Source organism: Manacus candei, unplaced genomic scaffold (assembly GCF_025592945.1).
Source record: "Manacus candei isolate 608988 ecotype Guabito, Panama unplaced genomic scaffold, ASM2559294v1 h1tg000014l, whole genome shotgun sequence".
NCBI lineage: Eukaryota > Metazoa > Chordata > Aves > Passeriformes > Pipridae > Manacus > Manacus candei.
Window position 1 is genome coordinate 37510678 of NW_026138062.1, and position 20051 is coordinate 37530728.

The window sequence follows — 20051 nt, forward strand, 5'->3', positions numbered from 1 at the left end:
AGTTGCCTGCCTCTAAAATACATTTAGGGTTTCCTTAGCTCATGGGGTGGAAAGACAAAGTGCAGTGATTGGACTCTACATGGATACTAGGGTGTAGAGCTCTTAATGAGTATCTGAGTCAAACGACATGTGAACTTCAAAGAGATATTTAATTCATAAGTAAATTTTACACTAACTGGTTATTCTGCAGTTCCCTTATTCATACAATGTACTCGTGATTTGTTGTCTACACTATACCAATTTTTCTTCTTTCATCAGAGAAGATTCTATGATGGAATACCTTAAGATAGCACAAGACTTGGAAATGTATGGAGTCAACTATTTTGAAATAAAGAATAAAAAAGGAACTGAATTGTGGCTGGGAGTTGATGCTTTGGGTCTGAATATTTATGAGCATGATGATAAGTAAGTGCCTAATACTCATTTTCTAGTTCTGTTCTAGGAGATGGTATCTGAGATTATACAACCCCCACCTTACTGTGTGTTCAATAAGATCTGGCAAAACAGGCTCTCAAAGACCTTCTAATCTATGTAAAAAATAAAAAAAGAGAGATGTTAACTGCCAGAATATTTGAATTTTAAAGAATAAATAGGGATGCAAAAGAAGGGAAAGGAAGAGCAGTTCTGTGGAAACTTAAATTTACATTGCTTAATATGGATTTATGACAACTAGACCGTATTTGTATGGTTTCTTTCCATACTTTTCACTCAAAACTTCCCCTTCAGTCTGGATGAAAAGTACATTTTGAAGCTGAGCAAGATATTTAATGAGAAACATTTGTTAGAGCCCTGACTACAATTATAGATGTTAGAGCATGAAAAACTTTGGTATCTAAAAGTAAAACCTTTTGGACATTAAAGAAAATAGGTCAATCTCGTGTCCCGATAAGGAGATCAAATAATCCGTCCTACCCGAAGAGGTATAAAACTGAAATGTACAAGATTTGAAGAATTTGGGAATAGAACAACAGACTTAATTCTTTTCTTTTTTTTACAAAGTAAAAAGTTGTTAGTAGTATCTGGTGTCAACAGTCCATTCACAGTGATTCGAAGTGAAATGTGATGTGTCAAACTCCAGATAGCAGCTGTCAATTTTTGATGTATATACTCTGTAACAAAATTCTGTAAACCTTAATTACCATTAGATGGCAATGTAACTCCTGAAGGAAGGAAATGCTCAGAAAATGTTCTGATCAGATTGAATGATGAGGCAGTTTTCGGTATTCTTTAGCTCCTGATAGTTAGCAATCAAATACTTAAATATTTTCTCTTGCTTGTAATTAAGATAACATGAATTGAAAAATCTTTCTGTGCAGATAGGAGAAAAATATATACAGGTATTGAAGTCAATGCATAACATTGTAACAGTTTCTGAACATGATTTATTTTGCTTAAGATGTGAAGGAAATAAATATAACTTTAAATTTTGGAAACAAAAGAACATATCTTAAATCTGAGCTAAATTGAAGTACAGCACTGCTGAAAGCTACTTTAATTTCACTATTTAAAATGTCAATTTCTGAAATTTAAGTAGGTACTCTCTTTGCTGAAAATAAAACCATCAATAGCTTATGCAGAATCAGTACATGATTGTGATGCTTAGCATCTACCTGATAGAAGTAGAAGTCACAAATTAAAATTCCTTTTGTTACAGTGCCATGTAGTTTATTCATTATGAAATTAATCTGATGGAATAATGTGTTTACAAAAAAAAGTCTACCAAAATATATTTGAACTGTCATTAATGTTTTAATGTAAACATAATGTTGTAAATGTAACATTCTAAACATAACTAAGCGTAATAGTGAAAATGATATGGGAATAAACCTTATTGGATATATATATATAAAGTGCACAGCCTTGCTACTTCTAATGAGAGCTTCTTCTCTTTGAAGGCTGACACCCAAGATTGGTTTTCCTTGGAGCGAAATAAGAAACATCTCTTTTAACGACAAAAAATTTGTCATAAAGCCAATTGACAAAAAGGCCCCTGTAAGTAGTGTGTAGAATAGTATCCCTTTGTATATGGATACAACGACATTTAAGCCTGCAGGGATTTGGTCTGGCATTATGGCATGAGTAAATATTTTGTGACAATTATTATTCTTACTGGTGGAATAGTCAGTAATCACAAGGAAATTTTGATTTTGAAATACAGTGTGTTTATTTTATGTCTTTTCTGTTTGATACTGTGGTGTGTTTATTTTCTCTCTTTTCTTGTTGATACTCAAGTTTTTGGTCTTTTGTTAAGTCAACTTACACTTCATAATGTGTTGAAAAGACACAGTGTAAGATGCTAAATTCTCTGCCCCCCTCCCTCCTTTGTTTTTCTTTTTTTTGTGTGTGTGTGTTACAGCAGCATGTTTCAGGAGTCTCTAGGTCAAATCTCTTCAGAATAGAATAGAGAATAGTTTAATGTTTTTAGAATTTTAAATAAATTATATAAACCAGCTAATTTCTACTTAGAGTATTCCAGATGTAATCTTGAATTTATCTTACAAGTAGCTAGATTTATAGATTTCACTTGCTCAAAATGTCAAAATACTAGTTTTTACTTAGCCAGTGCAAGCATGCAGTAATGCATGTATTTATTTAGATTAATGGATATACTGGAATTTTTTTGGTAGGATTTTGTTTTTTATGCACCCCGTCTGAGAATTAACAAGCGAATTTTGGCACTTTGTATGGGAAATCATGAATTGTACATGAGGAGGAGGAAACCTGATACAATTGAAGTGCAACAGATGAAGGCCCAAGCTAGAGAAGAGAAACATCAGAAACAATTGGAAAGGTAATTAAAAAACTTCCATGAAACAGAAAAAATTCTCCTACCCTTTTAAGGAGTTACAGAAGTATCAGGCATCTTAGAATTCTAGAAAAGAGAGAGCGGCTTTTCTTTACCGCTGTGTAAGCGGGTGTGTGGATTGGCATGGCTCACCTGTCCTAATAGAAAGCCGTATCTTTTTTTAACTTTCAGCACAGTAATAGTAGCTGTACCGTTGTTTCTCATTATGTTTTTTGTGAAACAGTGTTACGTCTCTTTTGCTTGATCCCTAGGGACTTTTATACTCTACAGGTGAGCCTTTAAAGCAAGTTCAGTGAAGAATGGCATGGCTTACCTTTTGTGTAGTTAAAAAATACTGTTGCCATTTCTAACCAGATTAAACATCATACCTAAAATGCAGATATAATTGTGGATTTATGTGCTTGAACCATAACCAAAGTTGCTGGTCAGTTCTGTTAGTAAATTGTTTTTCTGTATGGTAGTTTGAAACAGAAACTGAATTTGAAACATTTAAAGTCATATGCTTCTCTTCCAGCCGAGTAAACTGCAAAGTAGGCTACCAGCATCCGAAGAGTAGAATTTAATATCCTTGAGAGCAAAAAACCCTTTTTACTATTTTTTTCAGGGCACAATTAGAAAATGAGAAGAAGAAAAGGGAGATAGCAGAAAAGGAGAAGGAAAGAATAGAGCGTGAAAAGGAAGAACTAATGGAACGCTTAAGACAAATTGAGGAACAAACAATGAAAGCTCAGAAAGGTGAGCTCTTGGTGGTCATGGATTTCTTAAATCTAATGACAATGTTTAGTTTAGTTGGGTAGCTCAGTTCCACAATTCTCTTTGTCTGTTGGAGGGTTGTTATTTTATGGGTTTTTTTTAAAGTTTATTTTTCTAATAATAGCAATATTTGATGTAAAAAATATTCTTTTTTAGTGTTCAGATGACGGTGTGCACACGTTTGTGTGTATCTTTTTAACATAAAATCAATTTCTAATATAACAAAAATTCCAGTTTAGTAAAAAGGAAATTAATGCATACACACTTCAACTCAGGATTATGTAAGGCTTAAAGTGCTGAAAACCTAGAGTTGGAGGGAGCAGGGAAATTAGAGATGAAGATTCAAAGTACTTCCTCTAGGGTTTTGCTGAATTTAGCTTCTAACTTGGAAATTCCTTTTTCCTTCGTTTTTCTATTCCCTTGTAAGATCTGAGAAATTGAAAATTAAAATCTTGTCAGACTTTAGTGACAAAACACGTTTCACCGGTGACAATTTTTGTGTTTAATCACCCTGTAGAGTCCCTGCCTTCATGACTTCCAAGTCCCTCCTCTCCATGTTGTTTTGGGTTTTTTGCTTCAGGTTTGGCTCACATTCATAAAAGTTTTGTTGCTCCTTTCTTTTCCTAACTGTTGGCTTCACGCACGATAGAGAGAATCACTAACTAAATCTATACAAATAAGTTACATATGCCTGCCACTACTCTCTAGCTCTTCTGCTGCATTTTTCAGTCTTTCAGTGCAACATAGGTTAGACACATCCAGACAGGTAACACACTAACTGTGCCCTGGAATTGTTTTAAGGGAGAGCTGTTTGGCCCAGGACAAGAGTGTCAGGGTGATTCTGGAGGTTTGACAGTATATGTTTTCTCATAACTTTTGTAAGTGATATAGCCTAATTTCTGATGCAATACATAATGTTCACATATTGCTGGTCTTTGTGACCTTCTATTCACGTATGGAAAAGTCTTTATATGAATGGTGTCTGTTCTGTAGTTAACATGGTAGTTTAGTGTTCTCCATCTTCATGGAAAGGTTTGTTTGAGCAGTGTTTTCAAATAGTAACAGGTTTTATTTAATTTTCTAAGTACTGCATTTGTAGAACCCCACATACTTGTTATGCTGTTCATTTTAATTTTATAACTGAAGTAGTAGGAAGACTGGGAAAACAACGGACGAATAATGGTTACGTGAGACCTACTTAAAACTACAAGTGCAAAGATGAAGCATGTGTCAGCATACCTGGGAAGATGCTTTTCTAGTATTAAACCATATGGTGAAGGGCAAATGGATTGTTCCAAAAAACGAGTCATTGTTACGGTTTTCTGGTGAAGGAGTCTATGGCAGCTATGGCTAGCCAAAAACATAGTGGAAAATTTATCATTAAAATCAGCAAAGAGCTTTAGAAAGACTTTTTTTGTAGTCACTTAATTTTTCACATCAGAGTAGGAGCGTAATTTGTCTGTTTAAATCTTACGTTGCAGTACTCATAGATTATTACTTCCTCCTGTTTCATGAATGGTTCTGCCCTTTAGATTTCAATACTTTGCTAACCAGGCAGCTACACAACTATTACCCTTCCCTTGATTTAAAACTGTCGTCCTCTTTTGTATAGAGAATTTTTCTGACCCTTGCAATTGGTCTTGGGTCATTTTGCTGAAGGCACATGCCTAAATATTCAGCTGCAATTAAGGAATCTGTCAGGCAATTCAATACAGTGGAAGAGTTTTTTATTTTTGTTACTACAAGAGAGTGTGATTTAATGTACATAAAATCTCCTCACTAGTAAGAGTGAGAGTGTATGTTCATGTATATGTACATATATTTTGGTGTTTAGTTTTATCAGTGAGGTGACAATTTTCCGAAACACTGGGCTGTCAGAAATGTCAGGTGAGATGAAGTATATATCCAAAATATGTTGGGGGGGGGGAATCAGACATGTAACAAAGCTCCAGGTAATGTGCTCAACAGCTTTTCTTAGCTTGAGGCAGCTTTGTAAATCTTTGTTAGTGTTGTAGGTTACTTTATTTTGAGCGTGTTACAGCTGTTATCTGTGTTACATATGAGGAAGAGCTTGGTAGTGATACTTTGTCTGCAAACTTTCCTCTTGACAGAGCTAGAGGAACAGACTAGAAGAGCTCTAGAACTGGATCAAGAACGGAAGCGTGCAAAAGAGGAAGCAGAGCGCCTGGAAAAAGAGCGTCGAGCAGCTGAAGTAGCTAAAGCTGCTCTAGCCAAGCAGGCAGCTGATCAAATGAAGAACCAAGAGCAGCTAGTAAGAGACTTTAACCCTATTTTTAAAAAAAAAAATTGTAAAAAGTAGTTGAAAATTTAGCTTTTATTCTTGCTTATGTCAAATGAAGAAGTGCATTGAAACAGGTATGTGAGATAGCATTACAGATTGTTGTTGGGAACTGCTTTAGAAAACTGCATTAGATTTGCCACTACTTTGCAAGACAAAAATAAAACTCTGGAGCTGCAGGAGATTAAATGAAGAAGACCTTTCAGACTGACAGCACTCGTTACATTCTCTTTCTAATAGTGTCAGGCTTATCCAGCTGAGAACAAGAGTAGTTCCTTCTGCAGTCCACTGGGAAGCCTGTTCTCTAAGACAGGTCTGTTCTGAAGCTTGGTGGTGGTGGAGAGTTGGTGACCTGTGTTTTGTTGTGGTTGGGGTGTTTGTTGTTGTTGTTGTTTTTTCTGTCCCATTTCCAGCATTTGTAGAATATTCTCACATTCTTTGCTAGACTACTTGTAATTTGTGCATAATAATCGAGAAAGTCATGCAAATAGTAGAAGAAATGATTTCTCAACTATAAACCAGCTTTTTGTCTTCTGCAAATTTAGCACACAATTCTGATGGGAAGATTTAGTTTAGTAGTACTGAGATTATGATCCAGAATCATAATCTTAATGGTGGGACCATTAAGTTGTATTAGACTGAAACAGCCTGAAATGCTAATTTGTAACTGCAGCCTGGTGTTTCCTGGAAAGCTTTGGAAGTGCAGAAGATAAATATTTTTTTCTCGACTTATTTCCATCAGGCAAGAGTACTCTTGATTCATTCCCTCTCTCATGTATGCCTAAAATTTCTATTTTTAGCAGAGAAGTGATGGATGGTAACTAACTCTCTTCAAGCCAGATCACAGCAAAGACTCTGCTTTCTTCCACTGCAAAGCCAAAACGATACCAAATGTGAACTTCTACTTTGTTTTTTTTGTTTGTTTCAGGCAGCAGAAATTGCTGAATTCACAGCCAAGATTGCACTTCTGGAGGAGGCCAAGAAAAAGAAAGAAGAGGAAGCTTCAGAATGGCAGCACAAAGTAATGAGCCCATGCTGTGTGAAGTCAGAACTTCAAAGAAACTAAGGGAGAGATGAGTGCGGAAGTCCCACTGGAAGTTCATGTGGTTGAATCTCTCTCTTTCCCTTAGGCTTCAGAGAAGTCTTTCTTAAAGGTTTTTGTTCTCCAGTCTGCTGAAGACAGCCTATGCTTCTATTTAACTCATGTCTTGATATTGCATAGTTGTGAAGGGAGGGGGAATTCCCATCACAAAGGCATGGTCAAAGATCAGAAATGGTTTTCTTTCGTATGGTGATGAAATAGATTGGAGTTTTGTATTAGAGAAGAAAACACCTCAGGAGGAAGGTGTATAAAATCATGAGTTGTGGTGAAAGGATGAACCAAAACAATAATAAAGACACGTGAAATGCAACTGGACAATAATTTAAAGTAAAATTGTATTTCTTCACAAAATCTGCAGTTAGTTATGGAATGGGAATATTTACTGTGTGCACAGGTTCAAAAAGTGATTGAAAAAAATTTTCCTAAGTTCTGGTTGAGTATGAAATTTGGAGACATCATCTTTGATTTAGGAAATTTCTGAGCCTTAAATTTCAGGACGCTAAGAAAGTTAGAAAACAATCAGTATGACTACTCTATTCTTTCACTCTTTTCTTGTCTACTGCTGGAAATAGCTTGACTTTGGAAATAGCTTGATTTTGAGTCATGTTTTTTTTTAACATGTATCTCTATTTGACAATTTCCAGTGTGTAAGCTAGTCATCTTAGTTATAAAGAATAATTTCCATGTGTCTGAGAACATCTCAAGTATTTATTTTTCTATTGACAAATAATTTTAAAAGATACTCAGTACTGTTTACTGTATTTAGGCTTTTGCAGCCCAAGAGGACTTGGAAAAGACCAAAGAAGAATTGAAATCTGTGATGTCTGCTCCTCCTCCGCCCCCTCCCCCTCCAGTTATTCCTCCAACAGAGAATGAACATGATGAACATGATGAGAACAATGCTGAAGCCAGTGCTGAACTGTCTTCTGATGGTGTTATGAATCACAGGAGTGAAGAAGAACGGGTAACAGAAACACAGAAAAACGAACGTGTTAAGAAACAGCTCCAGGTAATGAAGATTCATAGTTGTATCAGCATAATTCAGGCATTGGGTTTTCATTCTTTTTTTGTCAAAAGTCTCGTTGAAGTTATGGTGTGCCAAGGAAACAGGCTTTTTAAGATTTACTAGGTTTATTACTAATATACCAACAAATATAATTCATAGTGTTCTAGAAGTGGAATAGATAGGTTGTATGTAAGGTTGTGCTTTATAGCTTAAAAGTGTTGGTATGTTGTTGCATTGGCCAGTAAACGTATCTAATAATTATATAATGTCCAGGACATTGAATGTTATAATGCTTTCCTTTCTCACTACCAAAACTCATTAAATGGTATGAACAGAAGCTTGCTTAATATTATTTGTGTGTGTATTTGCAGTCATTCACAGATGTTACAAATGCCAAAACTCAATTATACCCATTTTGGATTAATCTTATTTCCCTGAAACGGAGTGTTTCCTCCTAAAAAGTCTTACACACCCCTCGAAGCATAATGTTTTATGTTAGTGGTAACCCTTTTCCTGGTTATGAAATGTCTATTTGGGAAGAAAACAGAGGAAATGGAAAGCTGCTACTTTTTCTGGTATCAGTATCTTAGTAGTGTGTATGTGTAATGTTCTTCCTGCTTGGTTGTCACTGAATAGGATCAGGGAGAAATAGAAGAGCTGTCTTTAGTCAAGCAAAAATTTAAAAATAAGGTGATTTCCCTGCTTTATCCTGCTGGTCCCTTTCTTCTTGGATGTTATGGTGTATGAGGCTTTGGTGGTTTTTTATTTATTTTTTTTTTAGTTTGATACTCACACTTAAGTAAGGAAAGAATCCCATGCTCTCCTTATCTTTCCTTCTGCATTCTTTCTGATAGAGCTCACAGCTTGAGTTACTGAACAGCACAAGCATTTCATAGGTTGACATTCAAGAAATTCTTATCCAAATTGCAGAGTAGTTATTACCAGAAACTCCAGAATCATTAAAAGATTAGTCAGAGCACTTAAATGTAAATATTTTATTCAACAGGCTTTAAGTTCTGAGTTGGCTCAAGCCAGAGATGAAACCAAGAAAACACAAAATGATGTCCTTCATGCTGAGAATGTTAAAGCAGGCCGCGATAAGTACAAGACTCTCCGACAAATCCGACAAGGCAATACAAAGCAGCGTATTGATGAGTTTGAAGCAATGTGAGAGCTGTTATTTTGCGTATATGTTCCTCGTAAAGCTGAACCACCAACTGAGAAAAAAAAGCAGGCCTTTGCAGATTTGATGGATTGCACCCCACTTTGCCAAAGCACTTAATACCAGGTTGACTACAATGACTAGAAGACAAATTTTTAGGGAAGCTATTCCGCAGTAAGGCAGTCTATCAACCCTAGGTTTTGGGGGGGAGGGTGCGGAGGTTAATAGCACTTTTTTCTTCTTTGTGTTTTCAGTTTCTTTGCTTGTTTTTTGGTTTTTTTCCCCTTTGAAAACAGATGTGAAGCATATAATGACTGACAAGTGTGTATATTGCTTAACTTTAAGAAATAGAAAGAAGAATGGAACTGAACCTAAACTGGATAGGTACTATTTCAGTATGAAGTTTTGAAATTAGTTTTCAATGTTAACTACACCATTAAGAGTTTGATATTTGCTGACTTTCAGTTTTGGTTGTTTTTTCCTTGTTTTGGTTTTTGTTTTGTTTTGTTTTTGTGTTTTGTTTTTTTTGTTTTTTTTTTCCCAAGTGAAATTCTTTGGTGTTTCATATCCTGTCATCATTGATGGTTTTCTTTGCCTACCTGTTCACAAAGGTCTGGATGGCAGGTGGTAGTTCCAGGAAATATTTTTAAATGGAACACTACCTGTGGGCAGCACATGGCTGCTGATAGACTTGAGTAAGTATTGATTTCCTAGGTAATTCTTTTAGATGTGTAAAGTGTTCTAATGCAGCAAAGAGGGAAAAAAATAAACAAAACTTAATGTGCAATTTGCTTGTAATTATTTTATTTGCAGTAGGGAGACCTGGACCTTTCTGGCAAGGGAGCATATGAAAACATCAGTCCCAGGGAGGGGACAGTATCCTACCTCACTACTATGTACATGATGACCGGTCCTTCAAACACCATGAAAAAACTGTTTAAATTGACTATCGCTACACAGTGAATAGTCAATTGCTAGGAGCCTTTACTCCTAGGATTTTATTTTACTTTAGGATGGATTTATAGTGCTAAATACTGTCTAACTGCCTTCTGTTGAGTTTAAATTGTGAAAACATCTGATGTATTTTAAAGCTGTAACCTGTCACTGGTATACTATCTTCTGGGAGGGGTGTAGAATGTGCATGTCAGTCAGCTTGGGTTTCCAAATACAAAATGAAAGTTCCCAGAATTGGAGTAGAAGTGTTGTAGCTTCAGTTTTCAGTGAAGCTAGTATTGTAATTGTCATATCTGATGTCAGATCATTAAGTCCTTTCCCTCTTGAAAAGGAGACCTGCTTTTTTGAGAAATTTGCTTATAAATTGAACTTTAATAACAACTTTACAGTTAATGTGGACTGCAGTTATCCCTTATGTTAGAGAACTCTACTAAATACCTACAGTGGAAGAACCTAACTTTCTCTGAGGATGGTTCAGCTTTTATTCCTGTTTGATATTATGCACTCATAAATTTACACTTATCTATTAAATTTTGCCATTTTATTAAACTTTTTTTTCATGCACAATAGGTTTAAATTTCTTACAAACAGTCCAACTAAGTTTTTTTTATTTTGTGGAGTAAAAGTTTGGCTATGTGGGGTGACATCATGAAAATTAAATAAAGATACATTAATATATTTTTGGTTTGTGGGGCTAAACATATCTGCTTCACCTTGAAGACTGATGTGCAGATGCTGTGCACATGCTTCAAAATGCTGCTTGGTGGAAGTTGGTGTTTCAACTTGCAGTGCATTGTAAGAACAGTTTTTGTTTCATAGGCTTCATACACCGAAGCTTAAGCAAATTTCTGAAGTATTCAAACAGTTTGCCATAGCAGGTGAAATACTGTGCTTCCAGTGAGTTTTCATTTTTCCCTGGAAAGTGTGCACTAACACTGATACATCAGTTTCAGTGTTGGGAAGAAACACCAGTAAAGTTTATTGTTCATAAATCTACAACATATAGGGTAGGGCTAAATGAATTAGATCCATTTATAAAACTGTGTGATTCTTTTTGGTTTTTTTTTTTTTTTGTTTGTTTTGTTTTTTAAAATCTAAACAACCAGGAACAACCATTTGTAATACAGACTTTCACAATGAACAAAGTGGTAATAGCTGCTGTCACCAGCAGTTGGGAACACTTACTGGTGCAGAAATACTAAGAATACATTTAATGATTACTTGGTGAAGTAATTTTCCACATGCTTTTTCCTTTAGCATCATGTTTTTGTGTTGTACAATTAAGCTACAATTACATCTACTATTTTGGATAACATTCATTGGTTAACAATAAAGAGATAAAGTTAATTTCTCTGAGGTCCATTGTTGTTATTTAATGCCCTTTATTTCTGACAGCTTTACACACTCCAGTGGTGTTTTCTAGAGAAGTGTACAAATTTTGATTATCTTTTGTTTGTCACTCTGGTCAGAATGGAAAAAAAATCATATTGTATCCCTAGAGAATGGTGTTTTGCTTAAGAAATTATCACATACAGTTGGGAGGAAGCACTGGTGTTTGTCGATTCAAAATAGGATGTGAATCATCAGAGCAAATTTACTCTCTTGAGAACAGAGGGTAATTTGGCCATATAAGAGCTCTGTGGGAAATGTAAGAACTTTCAATCACTGCCTATGTAATGCTTAGCCCAGGATAAGTGAAATTTAGTTTAATGGGTCAATATCTTCAGCATTGAGAAACCTTGAAGTGTTTTTTTGATAACTGCACATTACAGTGGACAGTGCTGTCAAATACATGTATGGCCGTATGTTTCAGATAAGAGCAAGTTAATGGGCTTTCTCATCTCTCTAATGCACATGGAAGAGTCCCATGTAAGTAGGTGTACAAATTATCTGCTAAGCAGTTCTTGCATAAATTAGATCTCCTCTCAGGTGACATTCTATTCTCTCTTATATTTGTTTGGCCTTGTACTCAGTACAAGCACATGACCTTTTTTGTTACTCCATAGGGCAGAATTGCTATGAGGAATTAAAATGTTTACTTCATACTTTTAAATGTGCGTGTTTCTAGTTTGATATTTCTCTCTTCTTGGAGCCCCTCTTGCTGAAGCATTAGATTTGAGGTTTGTGACTTTAGTTAGAGAGCTTCTGCATAGGTATGTAGCTTCAGAATATTATGCTTGAAAGGGGAGGTAAGTGCTTTAAGGGATTATATTTTTAAAAATATGCTCTTGAGGTGGAGAGAAAAGGATGCAAAATAGTGCCCCTGTTTACAGGCCAGACTAATACAACTGAGCAGAGCACCTCATTGTGAAAGAAGATATTCTGTCTTCTTGAAGTAGTCCCCTCTTCACATCAAAACCTGTATTTTCTGTTGCCTGTACCAGTTTGAAAAGTATTATTGTGCTTTTGCTTCTGCAAACATGTTCTCTAGGGCTGTTCGTGTTAACTGCCTTAAGCACCACTGGGGATAAAGGAGGTTTGTTCTAAATGAAATATTTCAAACCTCTGAGAGCAAAGTACCTCAAATATGTTTTCTAAGTTTTTAAAGGAAATATAGAGATTAAAATGATTAGTTAAAACCTTTTGCTCTTGAAAAGGAACTTTTATGCAAGCATTTACCATGTCTGTTCACATGTGGATAATCTAAAAAGTTGTTCTGCCCAAGACATCAGGTTAGTTTCAAAAATCAGGGATTTTAACCAAAGTGAGGTATCCCAGTGGTGTAGTTGATCCTAAAGTTCGTAAATGTACTTTCTGAGTAAAAATATCACCATAAGAAAATTGAAAACTTCCTTACAAAACAGCAAAGTTCCCTTATTAATAGAAGTTTTCTCATACACATAATTTGTCTTGGCTAGGTGATAGGATTTTCCTGGAAAATGTAGTAAGTGTCAATGGATCAGCATGCAAACTGTGGTGATTTCTTTGACCCCCTCAGAGCACATTCTGCTGTTTGTGCTTGGAGATGGAGAGCACCGGCCTCCCAGCCGAGATGCTGTGCTGGCTGCCAACTGGGCAGGTGGCTCAGGAGGTGGTTCTGGCTGGCTGTCGTGGACACCTACCAGTCAGTGTGTCCCTCTGCTCCATTCCCAAGCAGCATGGAGCAGTGTCTTTCCTCCCCAGCCAGTTGGTCTGCAGGCATGTGAGTTCTATATGACTGGTCCTTTTCCCAGTTTGAGGACCCAGTCAGCAGCAAGGAGCGACTTAGGTCTGGAAGGGGCAGCATTAATGGTAGAGAGCTCTAAGAGGGAAACAAACACAAATGTTATGTGCTATAATCCCTTACTGGCCCACTTATTCACTTGTGTTAAAGACTCATTTTCAGTGTACTACTGCAGTATCTGTGTGACCAATAATTTGTTTAGCAAATTCAGCAGCCAATTTGCTGGAGTGAGTTTCACTTTTCACTTCACTGGGCTGAGTTTAGATCTAAAGACATAGGCCAGTTTTTTGGTTTTGTTTTGATTAGTGGTGTTTGTCACTTGTGTTCATTTTACTGTTTGAGTTGATAAACTGCTGCTTCGGAGTGCATTTAGAGAAACTTTGGCTTTTTTTGCTTTTTCTTCCTTCCATGCAAGATTGCCGCCATGCCAAATGTGTGTGTTTCGTTCAGTGTGAATGAAGTGGGCTCACCAACCCCAAAATGGTTTCCCACCAAACCATCACATTTTTTCACAAGAAGGGACCACAATATCTGCAGCAGTGCCTGCAATATTCAGATATTCAGATATTCAGGAAGAGACAGCTTATGCCCACATAGCTCATAGCTCAGGAAAGACAAAATTAGCAAAAGGAAATGGAGCATTTTGAATTGCTGCTATTCTATGAGGTGTTTATATTGGCTTTTGTAAATAATGTGTCAGAGTGTTTCTCTTCACAGCAGTAGGCTTTAGGCAGCAGAAGAAACGAGGGCAGATGGAAATGCACATCAAAGGAGAAGGCCTGCTTGGTGTAAATATTCCTAATGCACGTGTGCATAACAGTTAATGTTTCCTGTGCTCTGGATAAGTGGATCAGGTGAAAAGAGATCAAGCTCAGAGGTAGGACAATTGCATTGCTTTTTCTGCTTGTTTGGGGTTTTTTTGTCTGTTTGTTTACTTTTAAGCTACTGTATTTACAGAGGAGGAGGTGCCATTATCTGAAGGCTGTTAGAAAGCCTGCTGCCCAGAACCAAAAGGTCTTGGAGTTCTTCAGGCCATGTGCTCCCAGACTGGCTTCTGTATTATAACTTGCTAAATTTCAGCAGAAGACATTCTCTGCAGTCTGGTAATTTTACCTTAGCACGTTTGTGCATTGACAAGAGCTGTCTGTGTCCATGCAGTGTTCTGGCTGTCCCACTGCTTGTTCCAGCAACACAAAACCCCTGTGTACCCATGTGAAACAGTAATCACCCGACAGGCTCCGTGACCGCATACGCTGAACTCTGCGGGATCTTGTATCCAATCTACAGCTCCCTATGGCCTCAGCTTTCACACTTCTTATTCACCCTTGATTTCTTCATTAAACTTGATACAGTATTTAACTTCTTAATCTCTAGCTTCAATAAGGTTCTACTAAACTGCACTTCCAGTGAATTGTTGACTACTGTGTCAAATGTTTTCTTAAAATACATTATACTGAGGAGCTGAAGTTGCCACACTTTAGTTTTATTTAAATAGCACTTTGATTAATTAATAATCCCTGTGAATATGGTAATTCCAGTTGTATTCCCATAAAGAGATTAATTTGCATTGTGACTGAGGCTCAAAACTTTTCTGCCAAGCGTATGTTGATCTCCAACAAAATAAATTGAGAAATAACATCCAGAATACACAGACCAGCTGATCCTGCCACCACCTTTATTTTGGGAACAAATTCATTTAGGTGTAGGGATTTGGGACAGGACCCTTGTTCACACATCAGAAAAATTTCTAAAAATGGTAAGAAATTTTTGTACTATTAATTGGCACTTCTGCTGTTTGTTTCCTGTCTTTAATAGTTTCTCTTCAGTTAAATTCACTTTTTGAATTCTCGGATCTCTTCTCTTGTGAACAGTAGTTCGGGCATCCATCTTGCTGCTCTGTGCTAATTGTTGTATTCCATAGCATTTGGAAACACAGCTCTTACTCTTCTTTTGCATTTAGGATCTTGGCTTTGTTTTCAACAAAGCCAGTGAACTCATCTTTAAATTTAGAGCAATTACTGCTGCTCCTTGGAATAATCTTTGGATCGATTTTGGCTACATGTCTTCTTGTCAGTTCACACATGGCATATGCCACCCTATAGAATAAATAACTGTATTGACTAGGTAGCTTTGACTGTATTGACTGTATTTCTGGTAGCTTTCTGGAAAACAGAATGTCAGAAAACAACTATGTTAACGCAGAATCTGAATTACAGTGTTTATACCTACGAGGTTCAACTTGGAGCCCAGCCCTACTCAAACACACAAGGGAGCACGTGGAAGAGAAATTCTGTGCTGTCGCTGTGTAGCTCATCTGTCTGCCTGGACTAGGCAAGAGAAAGCACTGGAGCAGGATGGTAATGCCTGCCCAAACAGCAGAGTTATCAGGCACAACTGCGTGGTGCTGTGGCTTTGCTTTTCCACACAACAGGTGTGCTGGATGTAAAAATACTGGGGAAAAAAACCAACAAAAAACCTCCATGAAATAGTTGTTTTTTCCTGTGGAGCCTTATTTAAGAGAGTTCTGCTTATATTCCTGCCTGGCTTTGCAGGTCACCCTGGTAAAAACTCAACTCTATAGCATAAGCGCAGATACCTGAGAGGAGGAGTCGGGTATCCCATGGCTCTTCAGCCCATCTTGTCTTTAAGAAGCTGTTGCAGGTGTGTGTGGGAAAGGTCTTATACCTGTCTCTGTTCATTTTAACACGGGGCCCTGAAAATAAAATCTAGAGAACCTTCTTTCTACCAGTGACTTCTGTATCCTTTGGGGTGGCCCTTTCGTATGTGTTTCTCCCACTCTCTGAACTGGTTCTTCTCACCTCTCTTTTCTGCTTTACTGCTGGGTTTGGCCTTGTCTTTGGTGTTTTGTTTGGTTTTTTGCTTGTTTTTTCGCTTGCTTTTTTTTCTTGTTAATGTGTCATGCCATGTATTTCATCCAAAGAATAGGTTTCAGTTTAGATCACTGAGATCTTTAATGCAATTAAATAACTTTGTTTCAGTAGGAGAATGCAAATTAAGACAAGGAAGGGCAATGTTAGGTAATTGTTAGTTTAAAAACATTGTGGGGGGAGGTTTAAGCCTTAAGTCTTAGCAAAAAAATACGTTACATTAGCTGACTACTTAAACTACAAGGTGAAAACTAGAGGCAGACAGCTACATATGGCATGGTGGACTTCTCAAACTAAATTCATGATAGAAAAGTAATTTGGTAAAATTCACCAGGCTTTTTATTTATTTGCATTTACTGGATTATTTAGAGAGCACTAAAGAAGAAAATATTGTGTACTTCATTCTTCAGTCATATTTCCTTTAATTGCTTCTGTTGTGGCTTATTCTACCAATTGAAAAGTAAAAATGCTTTTTTTCCTCCCTGGTGATTTTGTAAAATTGTGTTTTGCCTATGACACTGTAACTAGCTTTGCAATCTGAAGCTTAATGGATGAAACTGTTTTGTGAGGGAAAGGTGTTATGATTTGCTTTGTGTTTAACTGAGCTTGATAATTTGCGTGTGCATGTGTGTGTATATATATATATATATATGTATACACATACATACTAAAAAATGCATATATAGCATGGTTAAACTGGAGATTTCTAATACAGCATGTGGCATCAGTCCTTGTAATGGCTGTATTAAAGTGAAATACACAAGTTGCTACTTATATAAACTTTGATCTTGAATAGTTTTAGAAATGATACTTTTTAAAACTGTGTTTAAAATATGATTTAATAGAATATTACAGCAGGCAGAGAGTGAGTGTAGTTCGGTTTTGTCCTTGATCTCAAAATCAGGTCTACTTACCTGCACGTTTGATTTTAGCTTCCTGTGAAAGCCAGTTGTTTCTGGTGTTCTCTTAGTACCAGGACACACTTCATTGGTTTCAGTGGTGCCTTCACAGCCTACAGTTTCACTCACTGGCAGAAACCGATTTCTTCTCCCCACCCCTGTCCAGGAATTGCTGTCAGACTTTTAAAACACCAGAGACTTAACCACACGTCTTATTTGCTTATGCTCAAGCTCTGGAAGTTCTCAGTGACTTTCTGTGCCAGAAAATGATTTGTGTGGGAAACAGGCCGTGGTGTAAATTTGATGTAATGTTCCTACACGTTACATGTTCTAGCTGCATTTGTAAATGTAAAAAAGAGTGCTACTGAAGGCTTCTTACTTTTAAATAGCTATTCCCCCTGCTTACTAATGACAAAGAGAATCTGGTAATTAAGTATTTTTTCCTGACTCCTTTTAAATAAAATTCTGGTATATTAATACTTAGAGCTGAAGTGTTTCATTCTCTAAAACAATTAGAATGAGAGGTTCACACTGTAAGAAGGCTGAATGTAAAATACTAGTTATTATTATATTTAAGGAAGTCATTCTCCAAAAGGAATGCAATTTTCAAGCCACTTCAGCAATGAATTGTAAAAATTAACAATGAATTGTAGCAATTCAACAATGAATTGTAAAAATCAACATGGAAAATACACAGTTTTGAAATGTATCTTCACTGAAGTAAGTTTTGACTCATTGTAAAGATTTCCACCACAGAACTTTAAACTTTAGGAGAGAAATCAATTTGAGAGGTTCTTTATGCTGTCATCACCTTTTCTCCAAAAGGCTCATGCAAGGCAACAAACTGAATAAACTAAGCACTAGAGTTTACACTGCAAATGGCACATCTACTGTGCTAAAAGGAAAAGATGTCTGAAATCATACTGGCTGTGATTGAATGTTCTACAAATATGTCCTATATTGGGTGTATTTGGGCACAAGGCATCTTACTTAAGCCACCTTTGGGAGTAGTTTTAACACAGTCTTTTACCTATGTTGCACTCAGCTGTGGTTTGTGTTACCTGCAACAGCAAATTGGTCCTTTAGAACTACTCTCTGGGTGGATTTTCAGTTGGATTCTTTATACTGCTAAAATTTTATATCAAAACTGAACTGGTATGTGCAGAAATTTGGCATAGAAGAGTCCTTAAAGAGAGTTGGACCTGCTCGTCAAGCTGAAAGTCAACAAAGATGGGTTCTGGGTGTCCCCGGGGCCTTGGCCACAAGAATCATGTGTTTCTTAAATCACTCTGTTTCTAATGCTCCCTCATTCTGCTGACATCTTAAGAAAGAAAGTTCAGTCAGAAATTAAATACGGAATAAGTAGAGGGAGTGAGGTATGGTTGGTGTGACATTGCTGCATATTTCTATCTATTGTTTTTGTTTAGTATTATTTTGCTAAATCTGTTTGATCTCTCTGTGTCTTTCTATGCAGGTTACAAAAGTACGATCTCTTGCAGCCCTTAGGATAGGAGCAAGGTAAAGATCAGCAGAAGACCTGGGGTCTGCCAAGGCCTGCTATTGCACTTCTGTAAATCTGGACAATATACAGCGCTTTAAATTAGGTGCTGCCTGGTCCGTGAAGAGTTTTTGGAAGGACCAGGAAGTGCTGTTACAACATTTCATTAGTGTTTTGTTCTCTCTGGTCTTTAAATCCTTCCTTGTGGTCTTTTCCCAGGAGAAAATTAGCTTTTTGAAGTATTTAAGCTGTTGTTCTTCCCAGGAAAACAGGAAGTAATACTAATATGTTAATCTTTAACATGTAATGGGATGTGCTAGAGTGAACAGTAATGTGACCTTTCGAAGTGCTTGAGGGATCCTGTAGGCTTTGCTTACGAGTGTTGTTGTATGGGAAGCCTGACTCTATATCCAGCCTGGGTAAAGTGTAATAATAGTAGATACTTTCCAAGTTTTATTGGTTTTCTACACAATTTCTAATAGCCTTGATGATACATGAATAGTGTCAGGTAATTTTCTAATGTAAACCTCCCAGTTTACTATGTCTGTACGTACACGTGCAGTGTAAGCACCCGTTGCTCCTTGCCCTTTTGTACGCTGTCAGGATGTGCATACTGTGTATACGTAACTGCCTCGAACTGTGCGCCCTGCACAACAGCCTGAATAAATGGGTTTTAACATTAATCCAGAGAATCACTATTCTTTTGACAATCGGTGGTGCTACTGAATTTTCTTTTGCTTCTCTCGGAAGTTTAATTAATTTTGTTGCACCAATCCAAAGGGGAGTTTTCAAGCCTTGTGCTATGACCACGTAAGCCAATGGGAGGCTTTATTTGCAAAGAATGGGTTGCTCTTGAAGGAAAAGATATCTCGTAATTAAGGAAGCTCGTAATTGAGTAGATGGGCATCCAAATTATTCCTAAATTCAGCTAGCACCCCCTGGGAATGTAGAAAACCTCAGTATATTCCTCACAATGTGCCTTGTGTTCCTCACAGTGCCTTCTGGCACAACGGCCTCCTGCACTGGGAACTGTGCGGGTAGATCCATGGGAGGACTTGGATCTGAAACAGCAGTGCCAAAGCCTTACAACATGTGCCCAAAATCATTAGCTGATAACTACCCAAGGAGGGAGCTGCCTCAGTGCTGTGCAAGCATCTGGGAAGCTGGGTGTTGCTGGGAACAGCCCTCCGGCTTGGCCAATGGAGGGGAGGCTGTGTGGGTTGGGAGCCCCGTCCCCTATTCCTCAGGACTGTGGGTGGGTAGGATAGGCTGTGGGTCATTGCCAGCCTCCTGCTGAAACCCCTGCAGAGCCAGGGGCTGTCCAGAAGGAAGCTTCCTCTGCCTCTGACTGGTACACCAGGACACCACCAGTTGAAGCAAGACCCTGGCTCAGCCCTTGGAAGACAAGGTACGGGTTTAGGATGCCAAGAGGACCATAAAATCCAGAGCTGTGGAATTTCAGGGGCTACTTTGCATATGTAGGGACAGCACTGGGGTCTCAAGACCAGCTTGCTCAGCACT

The 20051-nt window shown here is 37.4% G+C and overlaps 1 protein-coding gene across 5 annotated transcripts in view; it reads left to right on the top strand.

Moving 5' to 3' along the window:
* The window catches only part of RDX (radixin), a 44877-nt gene extending 25664 nt beyond the window's left edge, over positions 1-19213 (top strand). For 2 of the 5 annotated variants that reach the window (XM_051779836.1, XM_051779839.1), the window contains 9 exons: positions 259-405; positions 1896-1992; positions 2628-2791; positions 3411-3541; positions 5671-5831; positions 6787-6879; positions 7727-7969; positions 8973-9133; positions 18507-19213. In XM_051779836.1, the coding sequence (XP_051635796.1) occupies positions 259-405; positions 1896-1992; positions 2628-2791; positions 3411-3541; positions 5671-5831; positions 6787-6879; positions 7727-7969; positions 8973-9133; positions 18507-18543 (1234 nt within the window). In that variant the 3' untranslated portion in view covers positions 18544-19213. Of the gene's footprint in view, positions 1-258; positions 406-1895; positions 1993-2627; positions 2792-3410; positions 3542-5670; positions 5832-6786; positions 6880-7726; positions 7970-8972; positions 11430-13962; positions 13991-18506 lie in introns of those variants that run through there. The other 3 variants (XM_051779837.1, XM_051779838.1, XM_051779840.1) reach the window with 3 other exon arrangements.
* The last annotated feature ends 838 nt before the right edge of the window (positions 19214-20051 follow it).